Source organism: Salmo trutta, chromosome 18 (assembly GCF_901001165.1).
Source record: "Salmo trutta chromosome 18, fSalTru1.1, whole genome shotgun sequence".
Taxonomy (NCBI): domain Eukaryota; kingdom Metazoa; phylum Chordata; class Actinopteri; order Salmoniformes; family Salmonidae; genus Salmo; species Salmo trutta.
In genome coordinates, this window is record NC_042974.1 from 30,376,200 (window position 1) to 30,404,167 (window position 27,968).

At 43.9% G+C, this 27,968-nt stretch overlaps 1 protein-coding gene across 4 annotated transcripts in view; it reads left to right on the forward strand.

The window, feature by feature from the left end:
* The window catches only part of LOC115153174 (latent-transforming growth factor beta-binding protein 1), a 121,168-nt gene that overhangs the window by 15,270 nt on the left and 77,930 nt on the right, over window positions 1-27,968 (forward strand). For all 4 annotated transcript variants that reach the window (XM_029698310.1, XM_029698309.1, XM_029698311.1 and 1 more), the window contains exon 4: window positions 17,124-17,257. In XM_029698310.1, the coding sequence (XP_029554170.1) occupies window positions 17,124-17,257 (134 nt within the window). The remainder of the gene's footprint in view (window positions 1-17,123; window positions 17,258-27,968) is intronic.

Below are 27,968 nucleotides of genomic sequence, written 5' to 3' on the forward strand. Positions count from 1 at the left end.
CTCATCTGACACATTCGTGCTGATAAACTATGAGTGGGCTCTGTTTACGTTTACTGGGTTCACTACGGTAGAGCGGAGTGTGTCGGTTCTCTTGGGGAGGACTTGGAATGGTAACAGGGGCCAGTGGTGGAGTGTGTGAGTGTGGCCAGAGAATTTGAGTGCTGAAGGTCGAGACTGCACAGGTTCACCCCCTGTCAATGATCTGTTTATATAGAAATGAGCAAGATCTCTGCTCTGATATTTCAGACTACCAGGCTCTTGTAACCATTCCTTGAATAAAGTGAAACGCTGAAAAAAATCCCGTTTTTTTTCTATTTAATTGCACAGCCATTGCCAGCACACCCAGTTTTGCCAGATATTTTGTTGAGACTGGAATAAGATCTTATGTTTACAACTTCTCCCTTTCCCTCTTTCTTTCACTCTCCCTCTTCCTACCCTGACTTTTCAGCTCTCTTTTGCTGGCATATTTAAAGCCTAGCTGCAGTAGACCCCATTGTATTTATTTGACAGAGTAACAACATTTCATGCATGCCATCGGTGGTAGAAATCCTTTAAATCTCAGACTGAAGCCAGATTCTGATTGGACTGTGCTTTGCTACAATGTTCAAAGCCCCCACCCCTAAAATAACCCCAAACAAACATATCAGTGTTCATGTTGTGTCTGCTCCAGTCACAACAAATCATTGACCTCCCGTTGACCTCACACATTCGGTGACAATCCTCTTCCTTGTGTCCCCATTTTGTAAACCATCCTTAAACTACCTGTTTGTTTGGTCTGGCTATTAGTAAAGCCCATTGGTGTCTGAAGCCACCTGTTCAGACTACAGCCAGCCTCAGTAAATCAAGTCAAAGTGGTAAGAACAACAAAGAGTGGATGAGGCTCTTGTGTCACTGAAACCTTAGCTATGCCCTTGAGAGGAGACCAGCTTAAATAGATATACTGGTGTCAATGGCAATCTGCACCCATTCTCCTTAGACCCATACCCTCAATCCACCCCAGAGCTTTTCATCTAAACACGGGACCAGCTGGTCTCTATCTCCCAAGCAGCAGGCTAAAGTGCTAGAGAACAGATCTGTCCATCCTCTATCTTTCTCTTTCTCTCTACCTCTCTCTCCCTTCCTGACTCAGGGCATTTCCATTGAAAAGGACCCATGAGCACCAGCATGTTGAATAGTAGCGTATCAAATTGGGTGTCAATGAAAGCTAAGAGTTTCAACCATTTTCCATCTTACAAATTAGGCATAAGTAAAGGCTTTGATTTCTGGATAAACAGATGGAAAATGGGTCTTAGAAAACATCTCCCAGAAAAGTCTTAAAAGGTATCAGATATATATCAAAACACTATCATGTTGAGGTAAAGACCCCTGCCAACAAATATCAACACTTACATTTTGTTTTGGAATTTATGAAATATTGCCTTGTTACTGAATTATTAAGTGATTAAAACTCGTAATTCCGTTACCAGGTCGATAACAGAATGACTGCAATTGAATTGGCTACAATGGGGAATCATAGTAGTCACAAACCACAGTTGGGTCTCCTGCTACTGTCCTCCCTTCTACTGGCATACTGTTATGTTCAGCTCATCATTTCTCTTTTTGTCTTTCTGTCGCCTGTTTGTCAAACCAAGAGTGTTAAAACAGTCTAAATCTGGACAACGCCTCCCTTTCTCTCTCCCCCTCTCTCTCTCTGCCTCTCTCTCTCCAGTTAATGTCACCTCTCCCAGCTCTTACTGACACCTACCCATGAGCCCCCTCTCTTTCCATTTACTGTAACCAGCACCCTCACCTACTGAGCACTGACCGACACCGGACGTCCATGGAAATTGTAAAGTTGTTGAAATTTGGTCAGTCCACCCTGGCCAGTCCCTGGACCAAATTTGAACCTATCATAGATGCATGTTTCACAAGTTTGGATAGTACAGCACAGTACTGTATAGTGAGTAGAGCACAGTAGAGTACCATACAATACAGTACAGTACTGAGTACAGTACAGTACTGTACAGTGCGTAGAGCACAGTAGAGTAAAACAGTACAATACAATACAGTACAGTCCAATACAATACAGTACAGTGAGTAGAGTAGAGTACAGTCCAATACAGTAGTACAGTATAATACAGTACAGTACAGTAAAGAAAGTTTGAGTATATTACAGTAGAGTACAGTATATTATACTGTACGCTACTGTAGTGAACTATAATTTACTGTACTGTACTCTACTGTAATCTACTGTAGTGTACTCTATTCTATTCTACTGTACTGAACTCTACCCTACTTCTGCTCTGCTATATTGTACTGCACTGTACTCTACTGTGCTGTGCTGTGCTGCGCTGTGATGTTCAAACTTATGAAACATGAGGATTACATTAATATCCATAATTATGCATTTCTGTGTAGTACAGATCAGGGACTCATGTAAATGCACTTCACTTACTGTAGTTCAATAACCAAAATAGATTTTTTTCAAAGTCAAGGTGTCGTGTTATAGCTAACACCCCATTATTTCTGCGGACATCTTTGAATCTTCATTCGGAGCAGATATTTAAGAGTTTTTGGAAAACTTGGTCGCATAAAAACCTGAGGGAGATTTTTTCCTAATTTCATTACCAAAGTTTGATTCATCCAATAAATTTGTTTTATTACATTTTACAGTGGAACTTGTTAAAAGTAGTCATTGTGCATAGAGTTGTATGGTTTATTAAACTTTGAAATCATGGTTTTGGTTTGGCATACATTTTGAAGTGAAAAAACTGAGTCAAAGCGTAATTTGATACCATGGATTTGCCCCTCTACGACTGCTGCTGATGAGATGGATTTGCAGTGGCTGGGAAGAATAGTCTACAGTGGGGCCCTCTTACTACAACAGAGGACTTCTGTTTCAGTGTTGTGGCTGATGGTTGGAGGGCCACACTCATACCTCTGTGGCTGTGAGAAGGCTGGTCAAAGCCTCCTAAGTAGGTAGCTTTGCCGTGTGTCAGCGAGTATTTAGTGGAGTTAGCAGAGCTGGGTCAGGGAGAGACCAGCCTGACCTCTCACCTCTCGTCATTGGGGAGGAGGTAAAGAGATACGCCTTCTATTCTAGGAATGGGGAGTGATGAAGGCACCGCCTACACACTCCCATGAACACGTGTGCACACACACACACACACACACACACACACACACACACACACATTTACTGTATATAGTATTCACTAGGGTGAATGGCGGAAACCCGGTTATCGGAATTTACCGTGACTTACCGGCCAAAACCACTCCCTTTTCCCTGGGATAAATCACTGCGAGAAATTATAATAAATTATTTATATGAACAGCATGGCGTGAAATGGCGTTAAATTAAATGCAATGTCTAAATCTGGCTTCTGTACTGCCTCTGCATGATCAATCATCAATGCTCAGGGTGGGGACAGACTGCCCATCTCAGAATGGAGCACAGTTCACAATGCATGTCAACCTATCATCTCATCATGGTAACTTTTTTTCATGTGACAGGTGGGCCTACATTTGCTGCAGCATAGTCTATGCTACAGTAATATAAAGACCGAATGCGTCTCTAATGTACACATCTCCATCTGGCTTTTCGGGGGTCACCTCATATTTTTATTGTAAAGATCTTTTTTTTATTGCAGCTGGAGTTTTAATACAGCCAATCACTTGAATATTGTTGCTTTAAACCAGTGCACGCACGCGCGGACACTCACTCAGTCTTTCTCGCTCTCCATCACCTCCATTCAAATTGCATCCAAAATAGATCATCCTGTTCTATATTGATATATAGCCTATATATATATATATATACACTGTATGTCCTAGCCTACCTCTTTCAGGTAATACATTCAATGCAGTATTAGCCTTATATTTAGCTAATTAGTGATGGGTTATGCATAATAAGCTTCTAACTTACAGTGCATTGGGAAAGTATTCAGACCCCTTGACTTTTTCCACATTTTGTTACGTTACAGCTTTATTGTAAAATGGATTAAATAAAAAGAAAAACTCATCAATCTACACACAATACCCCATAATGACAAAGCAAAACAAGATTTTAGAAATGTTTGCAAATGTATTACAAATAAAAAACAGAAATACCTTATTTGCATAACTATTCAGACCCTTTGCTATGAGACTCAACAGTTAGCTCAGTTGCATCCTGTTTCCACTTATCATTCTTGAGATGTTTCTGCAACTTGATTGGAGTCCACCCGTGGTAAATTCATTTGATTGGACATGATTTGGAAAGGTTCACACCTGTCTATATAAGGTCCCACAGTTGACAGTGGATGTCAGAGAAAAAAAACAAGCCATGAGGTTGAAGGAATTGTCCGTAGAGCTCCGAGACAGTATTGTGTCGAGGCACAGATCTGGGGAAGGGTACCAAAACACTTCTGAAGCATTGAAGGTCCCCAAGAACACATTGGCCTCCATCATTCTTAAATGGAATAAGTTTGGATCTACCAAGACTCTTCCTAGAGCTGGCCACCCGGCCAAACTGAGCAATCGGGGGAGAAGGGCCTTGGTCAGGGAGGTGACTAAGAACCCGATGGTCACTCTGACAGAGCTCCAGAGTTCCTTTGTGCAGATGGGAGAAACATCCAGAAGTACAACCATCTCTGCAGACTAGTCAGGATTGGGGGAAAGATGAATGGAGCAAAGTACAGAGAAATCCATGATGAAAACCTGTTCCAGAGCGCTCAGGACCTCAGACTGGGGGGCGAAGGTTCACCATCCAACAGGACAACAACCCTAAGCACACAGCTAAGACAACTCAGGAGTGGCTTTGAGACAGGTCTCTGAATGTCCTTGAATGGCCCAGCCAGAGCCCGGACTTGAACTCGATCGAACATCTCTGGAGAGCCCTGAAAATAGCTGTGCAGCAACGCTCCTCATCCAACCTGACAGAGATAAGAGAGGATCTGTAGAGAATAATTGGAGAAACTCCCCAAATACAGGTGTGCCAAGCTTGTAGCGTCATACCCAAGAAGACTCGAGGCTGTAATCACTGCCAAGGTGCTTCAACAAAGTACTGAGTAAAGGGTCGGAATACTTATGTAAATGTGATATTTCAGTTCTTTAAAAAAATTATACATTTGCAAATATCTCTAATCTTGTTTTTGCTATTTCATTATGGAGTATTGTGTGTAGATTGAGGGGGAAAAATCATACATTTTGTAATAAGGCTGTAATGTAACAAAATTAGGCAAAAGTCAAGGGGTCTGAATACTTTCAGAATGCACTGTACAATACCCACGCACCTGTGCTCCGCTGGCCTCTCTCCTTAAAAAACACTTCTTAGCTTTTGGAGTACCATGCAGGAAAAGCTAGACTAGAATAGCTTGCTGGATTTTTTTTTAGCATTTCATATACCAATAGACGCAAGCTCTTGTTTGCTGAATGTTAAATACAACAGCCAATAGAACTCACGGTAGTTTGAAAGAAAAGCAAACGCGCAATGGTGGGAGGCTATAGCAGTTATTTATTCATACCATAACCATTCAGTCTTCGTGAAGAGAAGTGAAAGCCTTCTGGATCTAATTCTAGTCCTATACAGTGCCTTGCAAAAGTATTCATCCCCCTTGGCATTTTTCCTATTTTGTTGCATTACAACCTGCGATTTAAATGGAATTTATTTGGATTTCATGTAATGGGCATACACAAAATAGTCCAAATTGGTGAAGTGAAATATAAAAAATTACTTGTTTCAAAAAATTCTAATAAATAAAAAATGGAAAAGTGCTGTGTGCATAAGCCCCTAAATAAGATATGGTGCAACCAAATACCTTCAGAAGTCACAGAATTAGTTAAACAAAGTCCACCTGTGTGCAATCTAAGTGTCACGTGAGCTGTCACAAGATCTCAGTAGATATATCCCTGTTCTGAAAGGCCCCAGCGTCTGCAACACCACTAAGCAAGGGGCACCACCAAGCAAGCGGCACCATGAAGACCAAGGATCTCTCCAAACAGGTCAGGGACAAAGTTGTGGAGAAGTACAGATAATAGTTGGGTTATAAAAAAATATCAGAAACTTTGAACATCGCACGGAGCACCATTGATTCCAATATTAAAAAATGGAAAGAATATGGCACCACAACAAACCTGCCAAGAGAGGGCCGCCCACCAAAACTCACGGACCAGGCAAGAAGGGCATTAATCAGAGAGGCAACAAAGAGACCAAAGAGAACCCTGAAGGAGCTGCAAAGCTCCATAGCGGAAATTGGGGTATCTGTCCATAGGACCACTTTAAGCCATACACTCCACAGAGCTGGGCTTTACGGAAGAGTGGCCAGAAAAAAAGCCATTGCTTAAAGAAAAAAATAAGCAAACACATTTGGTGTTTGCCAAAAGACACGTGGGAGACTCCCCAAACATATGGAAGAAGGTACTCTGGTCAGATGAGACTAAAATTGAGCTTTTTGGCCATCAAGGAAAACGCTATGTCTGGCGCAAACCCAACACCTCTCATCACCCCGAGAACACCATCCCCACAGTAGAGCATTGTGGTGGTAGCATCAAGCTGTGGGGATGTTTTCTATTGGCAGGGACTGGGAAACTGGTCAGAATTGAAGGAATGATGGATGGGGCTAAATACAGGGAAATTCTTGAGGGAAACCTGTTTCAGTCTTCCAGAGATTTGAGACTGGGATGGAGGTTCACCTTCCAGCAGGACAATGACCCTAAGCATACTGCTAAAGCAACACTCGAGTGGTTTAAGGGGAAATATTTAAATGTCTTGGAATGGCCTAGTCAAAGCCCAGACCTCAATCCAATTGAAAATCTGTGGTATGACTTAAAGATCGCTGTACACCAGCAAAACCCATTCAACTTGAAGGAGCTGGAGCAGTTTTGCCTTGAAGAATGGGCAAAAATCCCAGTGGCTAGATGTGCCAAGTTTATAGAGACATACCGCAAGAGATTTGCAGCTGTAATTGCTGCAAAAGGTGGCTTTACAAAGTATTGACTTTGGGGGGGTGAATAGTTATGCATGCTCAAGTTTTCAGTCTTTTTGTCTTATTTCTTGTTTGTTTCACAATAAAAAATATTTTCTGTCTTCAAATTGGTAGGCATGTTGTGTAAATTAAAGGATACAAACCCCCAAAAAATCAATTTTAATTCCAGGTTGTAAGGCAACAAAATAGGAAAAATGCCAAGGGGGTGAATACTTTCACAAGCCACTATATTATTCAAGGATGTCATTAGAATGATGAAGATAAAGGCAACTAAACTTATTTCATTTAACTGTTGAAAGCGAGGAAGGTATGAAGCAACAATAGAGAGAGAACGAGGAGGTAAGCTAATAACATTAGGGGAAATATTATGAAAGGTATAAATGTGTCAGCCTACTAATTATACAAATAAGCCCTATTATATTTCAAAATGAAAATCTAATTTACTAGCCTATATTTGTAACATTGTAGGCCTCATGTGCTGCACCAGAATTGCATGTTCTCTCCCTGCTTCATCATGGTTTGAATGATGTGCGTAATTCCCGTCCATATAATACAGTATAATACAATACAGTACAGTAATACAGTTCACACTCAAAAAGATTAGCAAACTGGAGCTAGTGTCATTTATTTACCCAAACGAGCATATAGCTAGCTACATCTATGGGCTTTTATGTTTTTCTGTTGTGCGTAATGTGCAGTAGCCTATATCATATATGTATTGGATAACGGCACAATCATTTGGCCTTTTTTGGGCTTGGGTTCATTAAATGTCTTTAATGTAGAGCTCCTAAAACATATTTAATGTGTATCTGCCCCTTTCCTTTGCTTTAATGACTCATCAGCATCAGGTAGCATCAGGCTTATAAGTCTATTTATATGCTTTATAATACTTTTCAATGACACTTCTGGTTTTGAAATACCCGGGTTACCCGGGAGAAAAGTTATTTATTCTATGGATGGAACATTTGTAAAATACTTGGAAAATATTCAACCCTAGTATTCACTCACATTCACATATTTACTGTACATACTAATATTCACTCACATACACAGACATATTCACATTCATAAAGCACTCACACAGAGACATCAAACAACCTCCTCACTTACTCACTCTCTCATACACAGACATGCACATGTATTCACATACGAAAACAGAATGGCTATTTAAGAAGCGGTGGTGGAAAGAGGTGGCTATTTACAAGGCTATCACATTCTGTTTATTTATACTGTGCCAGGGGGCCTGTGGATGGGCTATGATATGAGCCATGTGCCGAATGACTGTTCCTCCTATCTCTCAACTCACCCAACAGCCCTCTTTCTATTCCCACATACTGTGGCCTGCCTCCAGCCCCGGTGTGGACTGGGATCCCAGCACATAGACTGCCAATCAGACAGGAAGAGCCTTGGCCTCTACTTTCAACCTTCAACCCCACATGACTCCTCCACTGAGCTCTCAGATGGAACATCAACAGAAACCTGCTCTTCCTGTGACCTGGCCCATCCTAGAGGACTTTGGGCTTCTTCATACATGTCCCGGCTCTCATTAGACCACCAGTGTAAATATTAGCTCTTTTTATGCAGGGTGAACTTTGCCCTGGGTTCATTTTTTTATTTAATGGGTGGTATTCCCCCTCCAGTCCCAGTGGTATGCGTTCACAGTTGCATGTGAAATAGCCTTTTAATAGGCAGCCATTGGGTTGAGGTAGTGGAATGCTCTCTCCTCCCTAGCCATGACTTCCTACTGTAAGAGGAAAGAGACTGCCCATGTGACAGATTGTCCCCTCTCAGGTTTCCCAGCGCATGATTTTTGGAAGCCTGGCAATCTCACCTGGTGCTCCTTAAACAATAATTATTCTTGGAAAGGCCAGGACTATCTGGCCTTAGAAATGTATCAGTCATGTCTTGTAAAGATGAAGAAAGCCTCTCTCATTTAATTTCCTCTCAATTTAAATGCAGATTATCTGCTTGTACCCTGCCAGGTTTCTGGTGGAATTTGCGTTAATGTGGTCAAGCCTGACGTAAGAGATTATTAGGGGATTTTATATTCAATGTGAATCTAGACAGAAATGCTTTCATTTTTATTTGCATTCCCCCATTGTAGGGAATTTTAAAGGAGTCATTCCTCCCTCAGAAATCCTCTTTTCCTGATATAAAGTATTTTTTTCAGGGTATTTTCCCAGTTTGTGTGGAGCTATTTACAATGTAAAAGCTATTTCAGATTACTTATTTACGCAGTGTCAGCTCCCGTTCATTTAGCACTGAATTGATGTGTTTGCAAAGAGAGAAATGATCATCAGTCATTATGTTGTGCATTGTTAACACCAGAGAATCCTTTGGATTTAATTTCAGCAATCTCCCTGGGACGTTGAGCGTTTCTATCCCTGGGACTTTCAGCGTTTCCATCCCTGGGACTAAGCAGAGATAAGCTGCTTATCTTTAATAAAGTCATACTGCATGATCAGAATTCGGAGCACATGCCCCATGTGACTGCAGGCAAGCTTTGGCATTTACACACTCAGTAGATGGGCCCACTGTATATAATTGACCTATTTGGAAAGATAAATGATGTGAAATATGCCTCTAACCAGCCCTTGGGCAATCATATCCCACCCCTCCATTTGGAGTTTAAATATTAGATGATAGAATTGCCAGACTTTTCCAGAAGCTAGCAGCTGGCCAAACAGAGGAGTATAGATAGATCTATTCAGATTGACATTTATTTCTACGCCCATGCTCGCCAGAAGAACCGGCTGAAATAGATTTACTGCCGATTTTCACCGCACAGTTCAACGTTAATTGACACAAGGCCCATGCTGGCTAGAGGTCACAATGCATGCAACCTCAAAAAGTCTCACCAAAGAAGAAAAGAGTTTGTAGAAAAATCTATTTGGATAGCCATCTATGTAGTCTTTATTACGCCCATTTTTTTTTTTGACTGCTACGATGAATAATTCCCTCCGAGTTTCTGGGGCTGCAGAGCGATGCTGCAGTCCCTTTATTGTGGTTTTTAATGAGGCATTAAATTCAGACCTCACAGTGAGCAATTTCACTGTAGCCCTCTGTTTACCTGCTATCACTCGGCCCAGAGGGACGTGGACAATCCAGAAGCAGCCCTCTGACGCACTCTTTGGCTGCATGAAAGGCACCTCCCCTCTAAAATGACTTGTCATCATCTAGTAGAGGTGGATCATCATTGTTGAATTTGAGAGTTTACAGTTCATCTGTCTTGATTGACAGTGAGTGGTTATCACTCTGTTTGCCACCACATGAGTCAACTGTTGACATTGTGGTGTCCTTATCTTACTCTCTGGCAAGCTGTGTCATTACACAAACTGAAGCTCAATAGCAACTCAAAAGGATGCAGATGCCAGTACAGTGGGGGACAGACAGGGATAGACCGGAGGACTCCCTGACTGGGGGTGCTGCAGCTGCAGCTTCAGCTTAGGGAATATGTTGCCCTCTGTTCTATCAATGCCAGTTCTGACCTAATCATCCCTACATCTTTAATGGCGCTCCAGTCCTCTGTAGGTGCAGTCTTACTGCAAGGGAAGAGTTTAGGAGGCCAATGTTATTTGACAGTGCTTGTTTAGAATTGCTGAGTAAATGTAAAAAGACTCTCACAAGTATGCTGTATTTTTACAAACTTACCATCGCTGGATATCTAAGTTGGCAGTGATTTATTGAAAAATATACTCATACTTATTATTTCCAAACAACTACGCAAAAGGATGGTCCCCTGTGTATTTGCATCCTTACAGCTCCAGACACAATAATGTTTCTGCATGTTGTCTTCATTGATCATTTTTGTGAGGGGAGATGTCTTGAAGCAGTCCTGCACAGGTGCTGAACTCTTTAGGTTCTCTAGCTTGTTGGTTTTGTCTAGAAATACAACCCAGTCTCCTTTTTTAAGCCGTAGCTGTAGAAATGTATGAGAAGTAAGCCTCCATTTGGGTGGGTTGGCTTGTCTGTCTCCAGACTCCTGTCAGAAGTCCTCAGAAAAAAGGTGGTGTTGTGGTAGGCAGTGTAGACGGAGGGGGAGACACAGGTATCCCCTCACCAATCACAGCTGAGAGAGAGGCCGAGACCAGCAGTCTCCTCAATCAGGGGATAACATGACAAATCTCTGCTTTGATGGATGTCGTCTGTGAGAAGCTCGCGACCTGCCAACTGGCCTCAGCACTCGTTCCACACCAGCATTCCTCAAGTCTTCATGTGCAGGAAAACCACATCTCTACGAGAGAAGAAAAATGGCAAGCACCCATCAGTCCCTCTCCCTACAGGGAAATCATTTGTACGCAAATTGTTTGAAACACACCCTAGTGTTTTGATGATGTCTCAAGGCCAAGAATCCCCTCCGTGCTCCTTGGGGTTGGTGAAGTTAGTGAGTTCAGGGGGAACTTTACAAGAACAGTAGCCCATCGTAACCTTCTGTACAGTAAGTAGGCATTTTATTCATGGGTCTGGTAAAAAGACAACCTTGATTGTAAAAATGTTCCCATATTTTTAATATGTTCTGTATGTTTTCACAGTTGTTTTTCTTCTACCTGAGCCCAACTGAAGCTTGGCTAGCCAGTCTAAGTGAGTTATGGTCTTGTATATTAGGAATGATACAACAGAACCTTTACACCTGTGGTAGAGGAGAAAGGAGAGTTGGTGGGTGGTATGCTGAAGGCCTATACGGCCCATTCAATTGGCAGGTCCCTAAACAGTAAACCTGATAAGCAGCTGTGAACTGATAGTAGCACCTAATCTCAAAAGATTTTCAATGTATTTTTTTGCGTTACTGTGCCTGTGAGAAGTTTAATCGACCTCAATGTTTTATTCATCAAAATATATTTTGATAAGTAGCTTGTGTCGAGATCGACTAAGGCGACCTTGTACAGCACACAATCTTTTTCAAACAACTTCAAATGAATTGATGTAATCCTCCTCTGTGTTTCTCAGTGGAGCTAATTGATATGTTGGAGATGGTTAGGGTAAGAGCTGAACTTTTTGCTAAAGTCAATGGGCCAAATAGGAGCATGTGGAAGAGCTTAACACATATCTCCCAGTATTTACTGCAAGGGTTCCCGTCACATAAAAATATCGGGGGAAAGAAAGCCGCTAGGCTTTATTGATGGCGAAATAAACGTAAAGGTTTCTTTGTCTTCGTTGAGGGTAACCCTGGGAAAAGTCTTTCTGGGCCCTGGGTGGCATAGAATCTGGTTGGTTGGTGACCCGTAAAATATCTCTCACAGACAACTTAGATTAGGCAAGCTCATTGTTTCAGGATGGCAAGTTAGGCCAAAGTGCACATTTACCCCATAGTCTGTCCTCTCACTCCCTCTGAACTCCAATGAAACTAAACTATGTCAACAAGACACGAGAAGATAAAATACAGGTTGTCCATTCTGCATGGAGATAAATAGACTCTCCAATGTCTGTCCTGTTGTCTGAGGGATGGTTTCGCCATGTTCCCTCCAATAAAGGGGAGAATTACTGTCACTTTTTAGTCTGCTCTCCAAGCAGGGCTGTGATGTCACCGGGGGGCTGGAATATGTTTCTCCTTTGTTCAAAAACATTGCATCAGGCAGGCGTTAGAGCATGGCAGACGCTGCAGATTAGATCACCGCAGGGCATTTGGAAAGAGAGACAGGAGAGAAAGACAACTGAGGGCCATTGTGAAATACACTTTCTAGTCTCTCTCTCTCTCTGAATTAATTTCCATTCTCACCCTCTCACTCTTTTTTTGTATTTGAATCTTTCTGGCAGTGAGCCTCTCTCTGTCCTTCTCCCCTACCATAAACTCCTTTTCCCCTATCCTCTTTCTGTCCTCTTTTGAGCTTCTTCTGAGTCTGCAGCTCTTGTAAACTCTTCCTAATTTCTTAATTTTGGTATAAAATGCATGTTGGGCCACTATCAACAACACATCCCACAACAATGCTTCCATTCTACTGTTGCCAATGGGAGAAGACGGGTGCATCCACTTAGTTTTGCTCCTACATAAAACCAACCTTATCCTAGCTAATCCACATAGATACAGTCGCAAGCATACCAAATAGTCTATATATAGGCCGATAATTATTTTATAACGGGAGGAATATGAGCTGTAGGTGTTTGGTTTCTGCCCCCAGGGGGCCATAAAGGAATGTCAGATACTGGAATTACAGCCAATAAAACGCCATCACATAGAAACCCATAAACAGTTAATAACAGAAAATGGCAAATAGCTATATAACCAGCCATGCATACTGTAGCCTGTGGGCCATGCTTGCATTTGACAGTGAGAGGCTTTGTTTTACAACTCACGGTCTTGTGGCAAAGAAACCCAAGTATTGGTTTGTTGTGACAGTCTACCGCACCATGACTGTATTGGTACATGAAAGACTGCAGAGGTTAAATAACACTCACCCAGTAAGTTGGAGGTGGGGATAGAGGGGGGGGGGGTGAATGGGTGATGGTGTGGGGATGAAAGCCAGCACATGAGAAGCCATACTGCTGTTGTTCAGCCCCCCCCCCAACACCCCACCACCACCCCCATAGGATCAAACAAAAGATGAAACCCAGCCAGATTCCTGTGAAGTCCCATTGTTTGATAGTCTGTGAGTGTGCATTAGGGAGATGGATGAATGAAAGGGGAGAAGATGAAAGGGAGGAGTTTACTCACAGTGATTGACACTGGCATTTGTCAACACAATATCCTCTTTTTCTTTTCTTTTCTTCCTTACACAATCTCTGTTGTCTGTTGTGAAGGTGATGAGGGGCTACATGACCCACATGGTGGTTGTGGTGCAGGCAGAGCCAGGTCTAATTAGCACAGAGAGCGTGAGTAGAGGCCCTGTTGAGATGGACTCACATGAGATGATCACAAAAGGGGTCAACAGTCAAGGTCAAGCTCACAGCCACGGGTGGCCTTGAGTGACAACTTCATTGTATGTGTCTGTGTGTGTCTGTGTGTGGAGGATGAGTCTGTCACAAGTGTGTTTATTTTATGTTAGATATATATACAGTACTTATTGCAGTAGCTTGAGGGAGGCTTCTACCTAGCTGTTCAAATGACATTTTAATTACATACATTTTTTATGGAAATGGGGAATTGGCTATGCTTCTGCTAATGATAAGCTATTTCTCGGCCAGTACATTGTTGTCTCCCTGTAGGCATATAAAGATTGTTCAGTGCTCTGATAAGTCTGAACGTCTCCAATGTTTTGTCTCTTTATCCTCCCCCTTTATAAACCATTTAGAAACGGCTCTTAACACCACCCATATTGTTGTGCTCTTTTCTCTCCTGTCAAAAATTTATGTATTTTTGTCCTTTGTCCTCTGTTACCATCACCCAGACCTGTCTGAGTGGTTTTAGTTTGGCAGCTGACAATTTGATACGGTTATGCTGTGAAGAAAAAAACCTCTACTGCTGTCTCGCTCAGCAGCCCTGCACCAGATTACCAGATTTCTCTTCCTCTCGTGTAAACAAGTCACATTTCATTTGGACTGAGGGACATTTAGCAGAGTGGTTAGGAGTAGAGAGGCTTTGCAGGGCTGCTTTAGGAGGGTTTTGTTCTACTTCAACTCTTACGTTATCCTCACCCTCCTCTCCTTGCCCACTCACCCCCAATTCTGCTCTCCATGCCCCCTTGCCAACCACACCCTGTTGTCCTTTCACTCTGTCTGTCATGTTTGATTGGGCCTTGTCAGGGGGACTACAGGGTGGTCTCGTTCTTTTGGACCAGCTCCGACCCCCTCCTCTCTCCCCTCCCTCTTTCAGTGTTGAGGATGTGTCTGGGTTTCCTCACCCGTCTCACTGGGGGAGATTAGGTTAGGTTCATTCTCTGGGTTTCTGGCCGGTGCTCTTGTCTCATGTCCCTCTCTCTTTGTGGGAGGACATGAGATGACTGACGCCATGATTTAAGTCCCGTAGCCCCCCCCCCCATAATCTTCACCTTGGGAGCAACAAAAGAAACGTCCCTTTTTCAGGACCCTGTCTTTCAAAGATAACTCGTAAAAATCCAAATAACTTCACAGATCTTCATTGTAAAGGGTTTAAACACTGTTTCCCACGCTTGTTCAATGAACAATAAACAATTAATGAACATGCCCCTGTGAACATGCCCCTAAGACACTAACAGCTTACAGACGGTAGGCAATTAAGGTCACAGTTATGAAAACTTAGAACACTAAAGAGGCCTTTCTACTGACTCTGAAAAGCACCAAAAGAAAGATGCCCAGGATCCCTGCTCATCTGCGTGAATGTGCCTTAGGCATGCTGCAAGGAGGCATGAGGACTGCAGATGTGGCCAGGGCAATAAATTGCAATGTCCGTACTGTGAGACGCCTAAGACAGCGCTACAGGGAGACAGGACGGACAGCTGATCGTCCTCGCAGTGGCAGACCACGTGTAACAACACCTGCGCAGGATCGGTACATCCGAACATCACACCTGCGGGACAGGTACAGGATGGCAACAACAACTGCCCGGGTTACACCAGGAACACACAATCCCTCCATCAGTGCTCAGACTGTCCGCAATAGGCTGAAAGAGGCTGGACTGAGGGCTTGTAGGCCTGTTGTAAGGCAGGTCCTCACCGGCAGGTAGCCTAGTGGTTAGAGCGTTGGACTAGTAACTGAAAGTTTGCAAGATCGAATCCCCGAGCTGACAAGGTAAAAATCTGTCATTCTGCCCCTGAACAAGGCAGTTAACCCACTGTTCCTAGGCCGTCATTGAAAATAAGAATTTGTTCTTAACTGACTTGCCTAGTTAAATAAAGGTTAAATTTTTTTTAAATAAACATCACCGGCAACAACGTCGCCTATGGGAACAAACTCACCGTCGCTGGACCAGACAGGACTGGCAAAAGGTGCACTTCACTGACGAGTCGCGGTTTTATCTCACCAGGGGTGATGGTCGGATTCGCGTTTATCGTTGAAGGAATGAGCGTTACACCGAGGCCAGTGTTCTGGAGCGGGATCGATTTGGAGGTGGAGGGTTCGTCATGGTCTGGGGCGGTGTGTCACAGCATCATCGGACTGAGCTTGTTGTCATTGCAGGCAATCTCAACGCTGTACATTACAGGGAAGACATCCTCCTCCCTCTTTTGGTACCCTTCCTGCAAGCTCATCCTGACATGACCCTCCAGAATGACAATGCCACCAGCCGTTCTGCTCGTTCTGTGCGTGATTTCCTGCAAGACAGGAATGTCAGTGTTCTGCCATGGTGAAAAGCCCTGATCTCAATCCCATTGAGCACGTCTGGGACCTGTTGGATCGAAGGGTGAGGGCTAGGGCCATTCCCCCCAGAAATGTCCAGGAACTTGCAGGTGCCTTGGTAGAAGAGTGGGTTAACATCTCACAGCAATAACTGGCAAATCTGGTGCAGTCCATGAGGAGGAGATGCACTGCAGTACTTAATGCAGCTGGTGGCCACACCAAATACTGACTGTTACTTTTGATTTTGACCCCCCCTTTGTTCAGGGACACGTTTCTGTTAGTCACATGTCTGTGGAAATTGTTCAGTTTATGTCTCAGTTGTTGAATCTTGTTATGTTCATACAAATATTTACACATGTTAATTTTGCTGAAAACAAACACAGTTGACAGTGAGAGGACGTTTGTTTTTGTGCTGAGTTCAATTGTTCATGTATTATTTCAAGGATGTTGTAACGGTTGTCGTCGGATAAAGTGGACCAAAACGCAGCAGGAATATGTGCACTCATCTTCTTTTATTTGGTGAAGAAGGAAAAAACAAAATAAACACGTACACCAAAAGAAACACAACGACGAATAAACCGTCCTGTAAGGCCATAAGCTATACATGGAACAATCTCCCACAAACTACAAAACAAAACACATACCCATATATAGGACTCTCAATCAGAGGCAACTAAAAACACCTGCCTCCAATTGAGAGTCCAACACCCAAACCTAGACATAGAAATACAAAGAACTAGAAAGAACATAGAAATTCAAACATAGAACATAACCCAAAACCCCCCGGAATACATAAATCAAATACCCTACTAAACAAACCACCACCCCGAACCACATAAAACAAATACCCTCTGCCACGTCCTGACCAAACTACAATAACAAATAACCCCTATTACTGGTCAGGACGTGACAGATTTGAACATAGTGGATTATGAACATAGATTAAATTGTTCTTTAAAGTGTTTGACAGGGTTTTTTTCTTCTCCCTTATAGAATCCAGCCTGGTATCCAGCAGTTTGTCCGGAAGCCCAAGTACTACCACACACAAACCACACACACCCAGACACATGTCCAGCATCAGCCTGACAGACCCATTCCCCTGACAGTGGGACACAACCCCATCCACGGTGAGTAGCCCACCTCCTTTACCCCATCCTGTTACTGTATTAACTTAACCTAAGCTCCATAAGAACTGGAAAAGAGCGCCACCATGTGGTGGTTTCTGAAAGAGGCGCTGGTTTAGATTATAGGTACAACTGTCCCAGGGTCCCGTTTACAGGACAGAAATACAATCCACACTTTATTACCACACATCAAACAGACACACACACAGCAAACAGGAAGAGGAATAGAATCAGTGAAAGTGATAGTGGTTTTCTGTAGGACAGAAGGAACAGGGAATATATATATATTACAACAGCGTGGCAGCACTGTTGGCTATACAGTAGTATTAGCAGTGACGCAATATATACAAATCAGCAATGGCATAGCAATGGGCTAGCACATGATAGTAATGGCTATAGTAGTGTTAGCGGTGCTAGCATGGTAATATTATTGTCTGGTAATAAATATACAGTAATACACAGGGGCTAGTAAGCTAACATGCTACAGAGTAGTAATGCAGGTGAACAGGCTACAAAAGACAAATGGTATCATGCTGTAGTATGGGCTAGAATAGCATAGGCAGTATAAAACAGGATGCAATTAGTGACTAGCATAGTATACAATATGTACAGTGGGAGCTAGCAGGGCTATAGGTAATAGCACACAGTAGTACAGTTGAAGTCGGAAGTTTACATACACTTGGAGTCATTAAAACTCGTTTTTCAACCACTCCACACATTTCTTGTTAACAAACTATAGTTTTGGCAAGTCGGTTAGGACATCTACTTTGTGCATGACACAAGTAATTTTTCCGAACAATTGTTTACAGACAGATTATTTCACTTATAATTCACTGTGTCACAATTCCAGTGGGTCAGAAGTTTACATACACTAAGTTGACTGTGCCTTTAAACAGCTTGGAAAATTCCAGACAATTATGTCATGACTTTAGAAGCTTCTGATAGGCTAATTGACATCATTTGAGTCAATTGGAGGTGTACCTGTGGATGTATTTCAAGGCCTACCTTCAAACTCAGTGCCTCTTTGCTTGACATCATGGGAAAATCAAAAGATATCAGCCAAGACCTCTGAAAAACCATTGTAGACCTCCACAAGTCTGGTTAATCCTTGGGGGCAATTTCCAAACACCTGAAGGTACCACGTTCATCTGTACAAACAATAGTACGCAAGTATAAACACCATGGGACGACGCAGCCGTCATACCGCTCAGGAAGGAGACGCATTCTGTCTCCTAGAGATGAACGTAATTTTGATGCGAAAAGTACAAATCAATCAATGGAGGAAACAGGTACAAAAGTATCTATATCCACATTAAAACGAGTCTTATATCGACATAACCTGAAAGTCCACTCAGCAAGTGCACATGGGGATAAAGATTGTACTTTTTGGAGAAATGTCCTCTGGTCTGATGAAACAAAAATAGAACTGTTTGGCCATAATGACTATTGTTATGTTTGGAGGAAAAAGGGGGATTCTTGCAAGCTGAAGAACACCATCCCAACCGTGAAGCACGGGGTTGGCAGCATCATGTTTTGGGGGTGCTTTGCTGCAGGAGGGACTGGTGCACTTCACAAAATAGTTGGCGTCATGAGGAAGGAAAATGATGTGGATATATTGAAGCAACATCTCAAGACATTAGTCATGAAGTTGAAGCTTGGTCGCAAATGGGTCTTCCAAATGCACAATGACCCCAAGCGTACTTCCAAAGTTGTGGCAAAATGGCTTAAGGACAACAAAGTCAAGGTATTGGAGTGGCCATCACAAAGCCCTGACCTCAAGCCTATAGAAAATTTGTGGGCAGAACTGAAAAAGCATGTGCGAGCAAGGAGGCCTACAAACCTGATTCAGTTACACCAGCTCTGTCAGGAGGAATGGGCCAAAATTCACCCAACTTATTGTGGGAAGCTTGTGGAAGGCTACCCAAAATGTTTGACCCAAGTTAAAAATTTAAAGGCAATGCTACCAAATACGAATTGAGTGTATGTAAACTTCTGAACCACTGGGAATGTGATGGAAGAAATAAAAGGTGAAATAAATAATTCTCTCTACTATTATTCTGACATTTTACATTCTTAAAATAAAGTGGTGATCCTAAGTGACCTAAGATAGGGAATTTTTACTTGGATTAAATGTCAGGAATTGTGAAAAACGTATTTGGATAAGGTGTATGTAAACTTCCAACTTCAACTGTATATAGGGCAGCAGCCTCTAAGGTGCAGGGTTAAGTAGCCGGGTGGCAGCCGGCTAGTGATGGCTATTTAACAGTCTGATGGCCTTGAGATAGAAGCTGTTTTTCAGTCTCTATGGTCCCAGCTTTGATGCATCTTGGGCTCTCAAGTGTCGCAGCGGTCTAAGGCACTGCATCTCAGTACAGACACCCTGTTTCGAATCCAGGCTGTATCACAACCGGCCGTGATTGGTAGTCCCATAGGCTGGTGCACAATTGGCCCAGCATGGTCCGGGTTTGGCCGGTGTAGGCCGTCATTATAAATAATAATTTGTTCTTAATTGACTTGCCTAGTTAAATAAAGGTGGAAAAAATTAATATAGCGGGGTGAACAGGCATTGGCTCGGGTGGTTGATGTCCTGGGTAATATTTTTGGCCTTACTGTGACATCGGGTGCTGTAGCTGTCCTGGAGGGCAGGCAATCTGCCCCAAGTGATGCGTTGGGCAGACTGCACCACCCTCTGGAGAGCCCTGCGGTTGCAGGCAGTGCAGTTGCTGTACTAGGCGGTGATACAACCCGACAGGATGCTCTCAATTGTGCATCTGTAAAAGTTTCTGAGGGTCTTAGGGGCCAAGCCGAATTTCTTCAGCCTCCTGAGGTTGAAGAGGGTCTGTTGCGCCTTCTTCACCACACTGTTTGTGTGGGTGGACCATTTCAGATTGCCAGTGATGTGTACGCCGAGGAACTTGAAGCTTTCCATCTTCTCTACTGCGATTCTGTCGATGTGGATAGGGGCGTGCTCACTCTGCTGTTCCCTGAAGTCCACGATCAGCTCCTTCATTTTGTTGACGTTTAGAGAGTTTTTTTTCCCGGGCCCACTCTGCCAGGGCCCTCACCTCCTCCCTGTTTGCGGTCTCGTCATTGTTGGTAGTCAGACCTACTACTGTTGTGTCGTCTGCAAAATTGATGATTGAGTTGGAGGCATGCGTGGCCACGCAGTCATGGGTGAACAGGGAGTGCAGGAGGGGGCTGAGCACGCAGCCTTGTGGGGCCCCTGTGTTGAGGATCAGCGAAGTTTAGGTGTTGTTTCCTACCATCACCACCTGGGGGCGGCCCGTCAGGAAGTCCAGGACCCAGTTGCACAGGGCGGGGTTCAGACCCAGGGCCCCAAGCTTAATGATGAGCTTAGAGGGTACTATGGTGTTGAAGGCTAGCTATAGGGAATGAACATAATTATTTTTTATTTATTTATTTAACCCCTTTTTTCCCCCAATTTTCTGGAATCCAATTGGTAGTTACAGTCTTGTCTCATCGCTGCAACTCCCGTACAGACTCGGGAGAGGACACACTGCTTCTTGACACAATGCCCGCTTAACCCGTAAGCCAGCCACACCAATGTGTCACTATTGGGGCGGTAAGCAAATTGAAGTGGGTCTAGGGTGTCAGGTAAGGTAGAGGTGGCATGATCCTTAACTAACCTCTCAAAGCACTTCATGATGACAGAAGTGAGTGTCACGGGGCGATATTCATTTAATTCAGTTACCTTTGATGGACATCTTGAAGCAAGTGGGGACAGCAGACTGGGATAGAGAGAGATTGAATATGTCCGTAAACACTCCAGCCAGCTGGTCTGCGAATGCTCTGAGAACGCGGCTAGGGATGACGTCTGTGCCGGCAGCCTCGCGAGGGTTAACACTCTTAAATGTCTTACTCACTTCGGCCACGGTGAACGAGAGCCCACAGTCCTAGGGAGCGGGCTGCGTCGGTGACACTGTGTTATCTTCAAAGCGGGCGAAGAAGGTGTTTAGCTTGCCTGGGAGCAAGACGTCGGTGTCCGCAACCTGGCTGGTTTTCCCTTTGTAATCAGTTCTTGTCTGTAGACCCTGCCACATACGTCTTGTGTCTGAGCCGTTGAATTGCAGCTCCACTTTGTCTCATTACTGATGTTTTGCCTGTTTGATTGCCTTACGTAGGTAATAACTACACTGTTTTTATTCAACCATATTCCCAGTCACATTGCCATGGTTAAATGTGGTGGTTCCCGCTTTCAGTTTTGCACGAATGCTGCCATCTATCCACGGTTTCTGGTTTAGGTAGGTTTTAATAGCCACAGTGGGAATAACATCCCCAATACACTTCCTGATGAACTCAGTCACCGTGTCTGTGTAAGCGTCAGTGTTATTCTCACAGGCTACCCGGAACCTATCCTAGTCCACGTGATCAAAACAATCTTGAAGCATGGATTCTGATTGGTCAGACCAGCGTTGAGTAGACCTTAGCACGGGTACTTCCTATTTGAGTTTCTGCTTATAGGAAGGGAGGACCAAAATGGAATCGTGATCTGATTTGCCCGAAGGGAGGGCGGTGGAGGGCCTTGTAGGCATCTCGAAACGGGGAGTAGCAGTGATCTAGTACCCCGTGTGGCTCAGTTGGTAGAGCATGGTGTTTGCAACGCCAGGTTTGTGGGTTTGATTCCCACGGGGGACCAGTACAGAGAAAAAAAAAAGTATGAAATGTATGCATTCACTACTGTAAGTTGCTCTGGATAAGAGCGTCTGCTAAAAATGTTATTTTTTTTAAATGATAGAACTTCAGTAGCGTTTTCCTCAAATTTGCTTTGTTAAAATCCCTATCTACAATAAATGTGGCCTTTATCTCATGGCCTGAACATAAAGGTATACAGAACTATGCCAAAGGGACAGAGTGTGTGAAGTATGTGACATGGGAGACAATCCTGACTTATACACAAGGAATGTAAGCATATACTAACAAAGCAATAGCAACCTATAACAGATCAAATATACACATGAATCATAACAAAGTTCTCTTTCATGTTCAGTGATGCACCTCAGGAGGCTGAAGAAATTTGACTAGGCCCCTAAAACCCTCACAAACTTCTACAGATGCACCATTGAGAGCATCCTATCGGGCTGTATCACCGCCTGGTACGGCAATTGCACTGTCTGAAACCGCAGGGCCCTCCAGAGGGTGGTGCGGTCAGCCCAGTGCATCACCAGGGGCACACTGCCTGCCCTCTAGGACTTCAGCCACCCAAGCCACGGCCTGTTCACCCCGCTACCATCTAGAAGGCATAGACCGTACAGGTGCATTAAAGTTGGGACTGAGAGACTGAGAAACAGCTTCTATCTCCAGGCCATCAGACTGTTAAACAGTCACCACTAGCCGGCCTCCGCCCAGTACCCTGCCCTGAAACTTGGTCCCTGTTCTAGCCGGCTACCACCCTGTACTCTACACGGCACCTTAGAGACTGCTGCCCTATGTACATAGTCATTGAACACTGGTCACTTTAATGTTTCCATATTGTTTCACCCACTTTATATGTATAAACTGTATTTTAGTCATTCCTCATCCTATATAACTTTTTTTTTTTTCTGGATTATGCGTGCATTAAAAAAATTGCTAGGTATTACTGCACTGTTGGAGCTAGAGACACAAGCATTTTGCTGCACCTGCGATAACGTCTGCAAATTTGTGTATACAACCAATAAACTTGGATTTGATTGGAGGGAAGGCTTGTCCCTTAAGGAACGTCCAGTTATGAGTTGTAGTGGAGGACAGTAGTTTACAGCGACCTTCTTAACCCTGCCCTGTCTATTACCACCAGCAGGGAGAGCCAGTGATTGGCTGGCACTGGTCAGCTGACTGATTTCCCTGGCAAACTGGTCCCTAACACATAGGTGTGAAGTGCCCTATGCCACTGAACAATAGGGTCAGGCTGAGAAGGGTGATGGATTTCTACCACATCAGTAAAAGCCTACAAAGTTTGTGTATCTCACAGGCCCAGAGAGAGGGTTAAAGAGAGAAGGTTTTTAACAGGAAGGTTAGCTACTATACTGTACTGACAGATGGCTTTATTGAAGCTCTAACCATAGATGTATGGAATTTAAGTCTTTGGAAGCTTTGGATGTGCACCTGAAACACCAGGTGACTTTATGATGTGCAAAATAAGCTAAGAAACAGTCATCTTTACTCATAGGGCAGCACTATATTGTCACAAACCTCTGCTCTTAAATCAGCTAGTATTCACTAAGTGATGATTTTGTGAGTCTGAGGCCGTTCCCGCGTTTTGCCAACCATTGGTTCTGTGGCGGTAAGCAAAGTCCTCAAACACTTTAAAGATGTTATTTCACAAATTAATTTTATTTTTTAATAAAAGTGTCGTCAGCTCGGTTTTAAAATTCCTGAGCTCTCCCAGGCACGGCTTTGCTGGCACGGGGCAGAGACTGGGGACGACTGAACCCGAGGTTTAGAAAATTCCGTGACAGGGTGACAGTCTCTCTCTCTCTCTCTCTCTCTCTCTCTCTCTCTTCTCTCTCTCTCTCTCTCTCTCTCTCTCTCTCTCTCTCTCTCTACACTCTCTCTCTACACTCTCTCTCTCTACACTCTTTGAGCAGACCGCACGACACCAGCTAGTGTCAGCAGATCCAGCTGAGCCAATTACACTGGCCTGTTTGTTATTTCAGGGCTGGAGATTTATCGGGCCGACCATTAATCACTGCCAAATGGACACTGTAGTGACGCTTTAGTTAGGTCAGCCTATCATTATTTTAGCATGGGGTTTGGGCGGCACCCATTTCTCACGTTACGGGAGCCAGTGCGATTTCAGTGCTATGCAGTAGCCCGCTCTCCCTCTGTGGAATGGGTTCCTGCTGTACTCTGTGTCAACAGAGTCATATAAAAACACACATAGCCTAATTGGGGAGTTCGGGGGTAGGGGGTGGGGGATAGGGTGTTGCCAGTGGGGAGGGGGAGGGGTTACACTGATGGTATCCCAATCACTGTGTGGAAGGTGCATTCAAGTTTATATGCTCTTTATTTAGTTAGATAAAATATCTGCCAATTTGAGAAAATTATATGCTATGGTTGAATTATAAAGCCAGATTGTTTATGGTAATTAGAGATTTAATTTATGGTGAGGAAAATAACATCAAATCATCAATCAAATCACATTTTATTTGTCACGTGCCAAATACAACAGGTGTAGAACATACAGTGACATGCTTACTTACAAGCCCCCAAACCAACAATGCAGTTTTAAGAAAAATAAGTGTTAAGTATTTACAAAAATAAACTGAAGTAAAAAATAAATAAATAAAAAATAAAAAGAACAAAATAGAAAAATAACATAATTAAAGAGCAACAATAAAATAACAGTAACGAGGCTATATACAAGGGGTAACGGTACAGAGTCAATGTGCAGGGGCACATGTTAGTCGAGGTAATTAAGGTAATATGTACATGTAGGTAAAGTGACTATGCATAGATAATAAACAGTGTAGCAGCAGTATAAAATGAGGGGGGAGTCAATGCAAATAGTCTGGGTAGCCATTTGATTAGCTGTTCAGGAGTCTTATGGATTGGGGGAGAAGCTGTTAAGAAGCCTTTTGGACCTAGACTTGGCGCCCCGGTACCGCTTGCCGTGCGGAAGCAGAGAGAACAGTGGCTGGAGTGACTAGGGTGGCTAGAGTCTTTGGCAATTTTTAGGGCCTTCCTCTGACACTGCCTGGTATAGAGGCAGTGTCAGATAGAGGTATAGAGGCAGTGTCAGCCCCGGTGATGTACTGGGCCGTACGCACTACCCTCTGTAGTGCCTTGCGCTCTGAGGCCGAGCAGTTGCCATACCAGACGGTGATGCAACCAGTCAGGATGATCTCGATGGTGCAGCTGTAGAGCTTTTTGAGGATTTGAGGACCCATGACAAATCTTTTCAGTCACCTGAGGGGGAATAGGCATAGTCGTGCCCTCTTCACGACTGTCTTGGTGTGTTTGGACCCTGATAGTTTATTGGGGATGTGGACAAGCTCTCAACCTGCTCCACTACAGCCCTGTTGATGAGAATGGGTGCGTGCTCGGCCCTCCTTTTCCTGTAGTCCACAATCATCTCCTTTGTCTTGACCATGTTGAGGGAGAGGTTGTTATCCTGGCACAACACTGCCAGGTCTCTGACCTCCTCCCTATAGGCTGTCTTATCGTTGATCAGGCCTACCACTGTTGTGTCGTCTGCAAACTTAATGATGGTGTTGGAGTCGTGCTTGGCCATGCAGTCATGGGTGAACAGGGAGTACAGGAGGGGACTGAGCACCCACCCTTGAGTGGCCTCCGTGTTAAGGATCAGCGTGGCAGATGTGTTGTTACCTAACCTTACCACCTGGGGGCGGCCCGTCAGGAAGTCCAGGATCCAGTTGCAGAGGGAGGTGTTTAGTCCCAGGGTCCTTAGCTTAGTGATGAGCTTTGAGGGTACTATGGTGTTGAACGCTGAGCTGTAGTCAATGAATAGCATTCTCACGTAGGTGTTCCTTTTGGAAAGGGCAGTGTGGAATGCAATAGAGATTGCGTCATCTGTGGATCTGTTCGGGCGGTATGCAAATTGAAGTGGGTTTAGGGTTTCTGGGATAATGGTGTTGATGTGAGCTACAGACGTGAGTGCTACAGGTCGGTAGTCGTTTAGGCAGGTTACCTTGGTGTTCTTGGGCACAGGGACTATGGTGGTCTGCTTGAAACATGTTGGTATTACAGACTTGGTCAGGGACATTTCAAAATGTCAGTGAAGACACTTGCTAGTTGGTCAGCGCATGCTTGGAGTACATGTCCTGGTAATCCGTCTGGCCCTGCGGCCTTGTGAATGTTGACCTGTTTAAAGATCTTACTCACATCGGCTACGGAGAGCGTGATCACACAGTTGTCCGGAACAGCTGGTGCTTCATGCATGCTTCAGTGTTGCTTGCCTCGAAGCGCGCATAAAAGTCATTTATCTCGTCTGGTAGGCTGGTGTCACTGGGCAGCTCGTGGCTGTGCTTCCCTTTGTTGTCCGTAATAGTTTGCAAGCCACTGCCACATCTGATGATGTAGTAGGGCTTGCAATGACACCCTGTGTAGTAGGATTCAATCTTAGTCCTGTATTGATGTTTTGCCTGTTTGATGGTTCGTCAGAGGGCAAAACAGGATTTCTTATAAGTGTCCGGAATAGAGTCCCACTCCTTGAAAGCGGCAGCTCTACCCTTTAGCTCAGTGTGGATGTTGCCTGTAGAATAGCTGGTTGGGTTATATGTATGTACCTTCACTGTGAGGACGACGTCATCAATGCACTTATTGATCAAGCCAGTGACTGATGTGGTGTACTCCTCAATGCCATCAGAAGAGTCCCTTAACATATTCCAGTCTGTGCTAGAAAAACAGTCCTGTAGCTTAGCATCTGAGTCATCTGACCACTTCTGTATTGAGTGAGTCACTGGTACTTCCTGCTTTAATTTTTACTTGTAAGCAGGAATCAGGAGGATAGAGTTATGGTCAGATTTGCGAAATGGAGGCCAAGGGAGTGCTCTGTACGCATCTTTGTGTGTGGAGTAAAGGTGGTCTAGAGTTTTTTCCTCTGGTTGCATATTTAACATGCTGGTAGAAATGAGGTAAAACTCATTTAAGTTTCCCTGCATTAAAGTCCCCGGCCACTAGGATAGCCACCTCTGGATGAGCGTTTTCTTGTTTGCTTATGGCCTTATACAGCTCGTTGAGTGCGGTCTCAGTGCCAGCATCGGTCTGTGGTGGTAAATAGACACCTACGAAAAATATAGATAACTCTCTTGGTAAATAGTGTGGGCTACAGCTTATCATGAGATACTCTACCTCAGGTGAGCAAAACCTTGAGACTTCCTTAATATTAGATTTCATGCACCAGCTGTTATTGAGAAATAGACACAGACCACCACCCCTCGTCTTACCGGAGGCAGCTGTTCTATATTGTCGTCGTTCAGCCACGACTCATAAGATATCACCGTTTTTAATGTCCCGTTGGTAGGATAGCCTTCATCGAAGCTCATCCAGTTTGTTATCCAATGATTGCACGTTGGCTAATAGGACTGATGGTAGAGGTGGCGGATTACCCATTCGCCGTCAGATCCTTACAAGGCACCCCGACCTACGTCCCCGATATCTCCGTCTCTTCTTCATGCGAATGCAGGGATTTGGGCCTTGTCCGGTGTCTGAATTAAATCCTTTGCATTCGACTCGTTAAAGAAAAAGTCTTCGTCCAGTACGAGGTGAGTAATCGCTGTCCTGATATCCAGAAGCTCTTTTCGGTCATAAGAGACGGTGGCAGAAACATTATGTACAAAATAAGTTACAAATAATGCGAAAAAACACACACAATAGCTCAATTGATTAGGAGCCCGTAAAACAGCAGCCATCTTCTCCGGCGCCATTGTGTCACGCCCTGACCAGGTGAACTCTGCTATTTTGGTCAGGGTGTGGCATTTCTATGGTTTATTTTCTATGTTTTGGTTATAGCCTTTCTTTGTGTTTTATTTCTATGTTGGGCTCGGGGGTGATTTCCCAATCAGACAGCTGTCGCTTGTGAAGTCTGATTGGGAATCACATTTAAGTTCCTTTTCCCCCACGATGTTTGTGGGTTGTTGTCTCTTTTGTTTGAGCAAGTTAACGTTTCGTCTATTCTTTGTCTGTTTTGGTAACGTGTTTATTTGTGTCTAAATAAACATGTGTTCGCTCCCAGCTGCGCTTTGGTCCGCTTCCT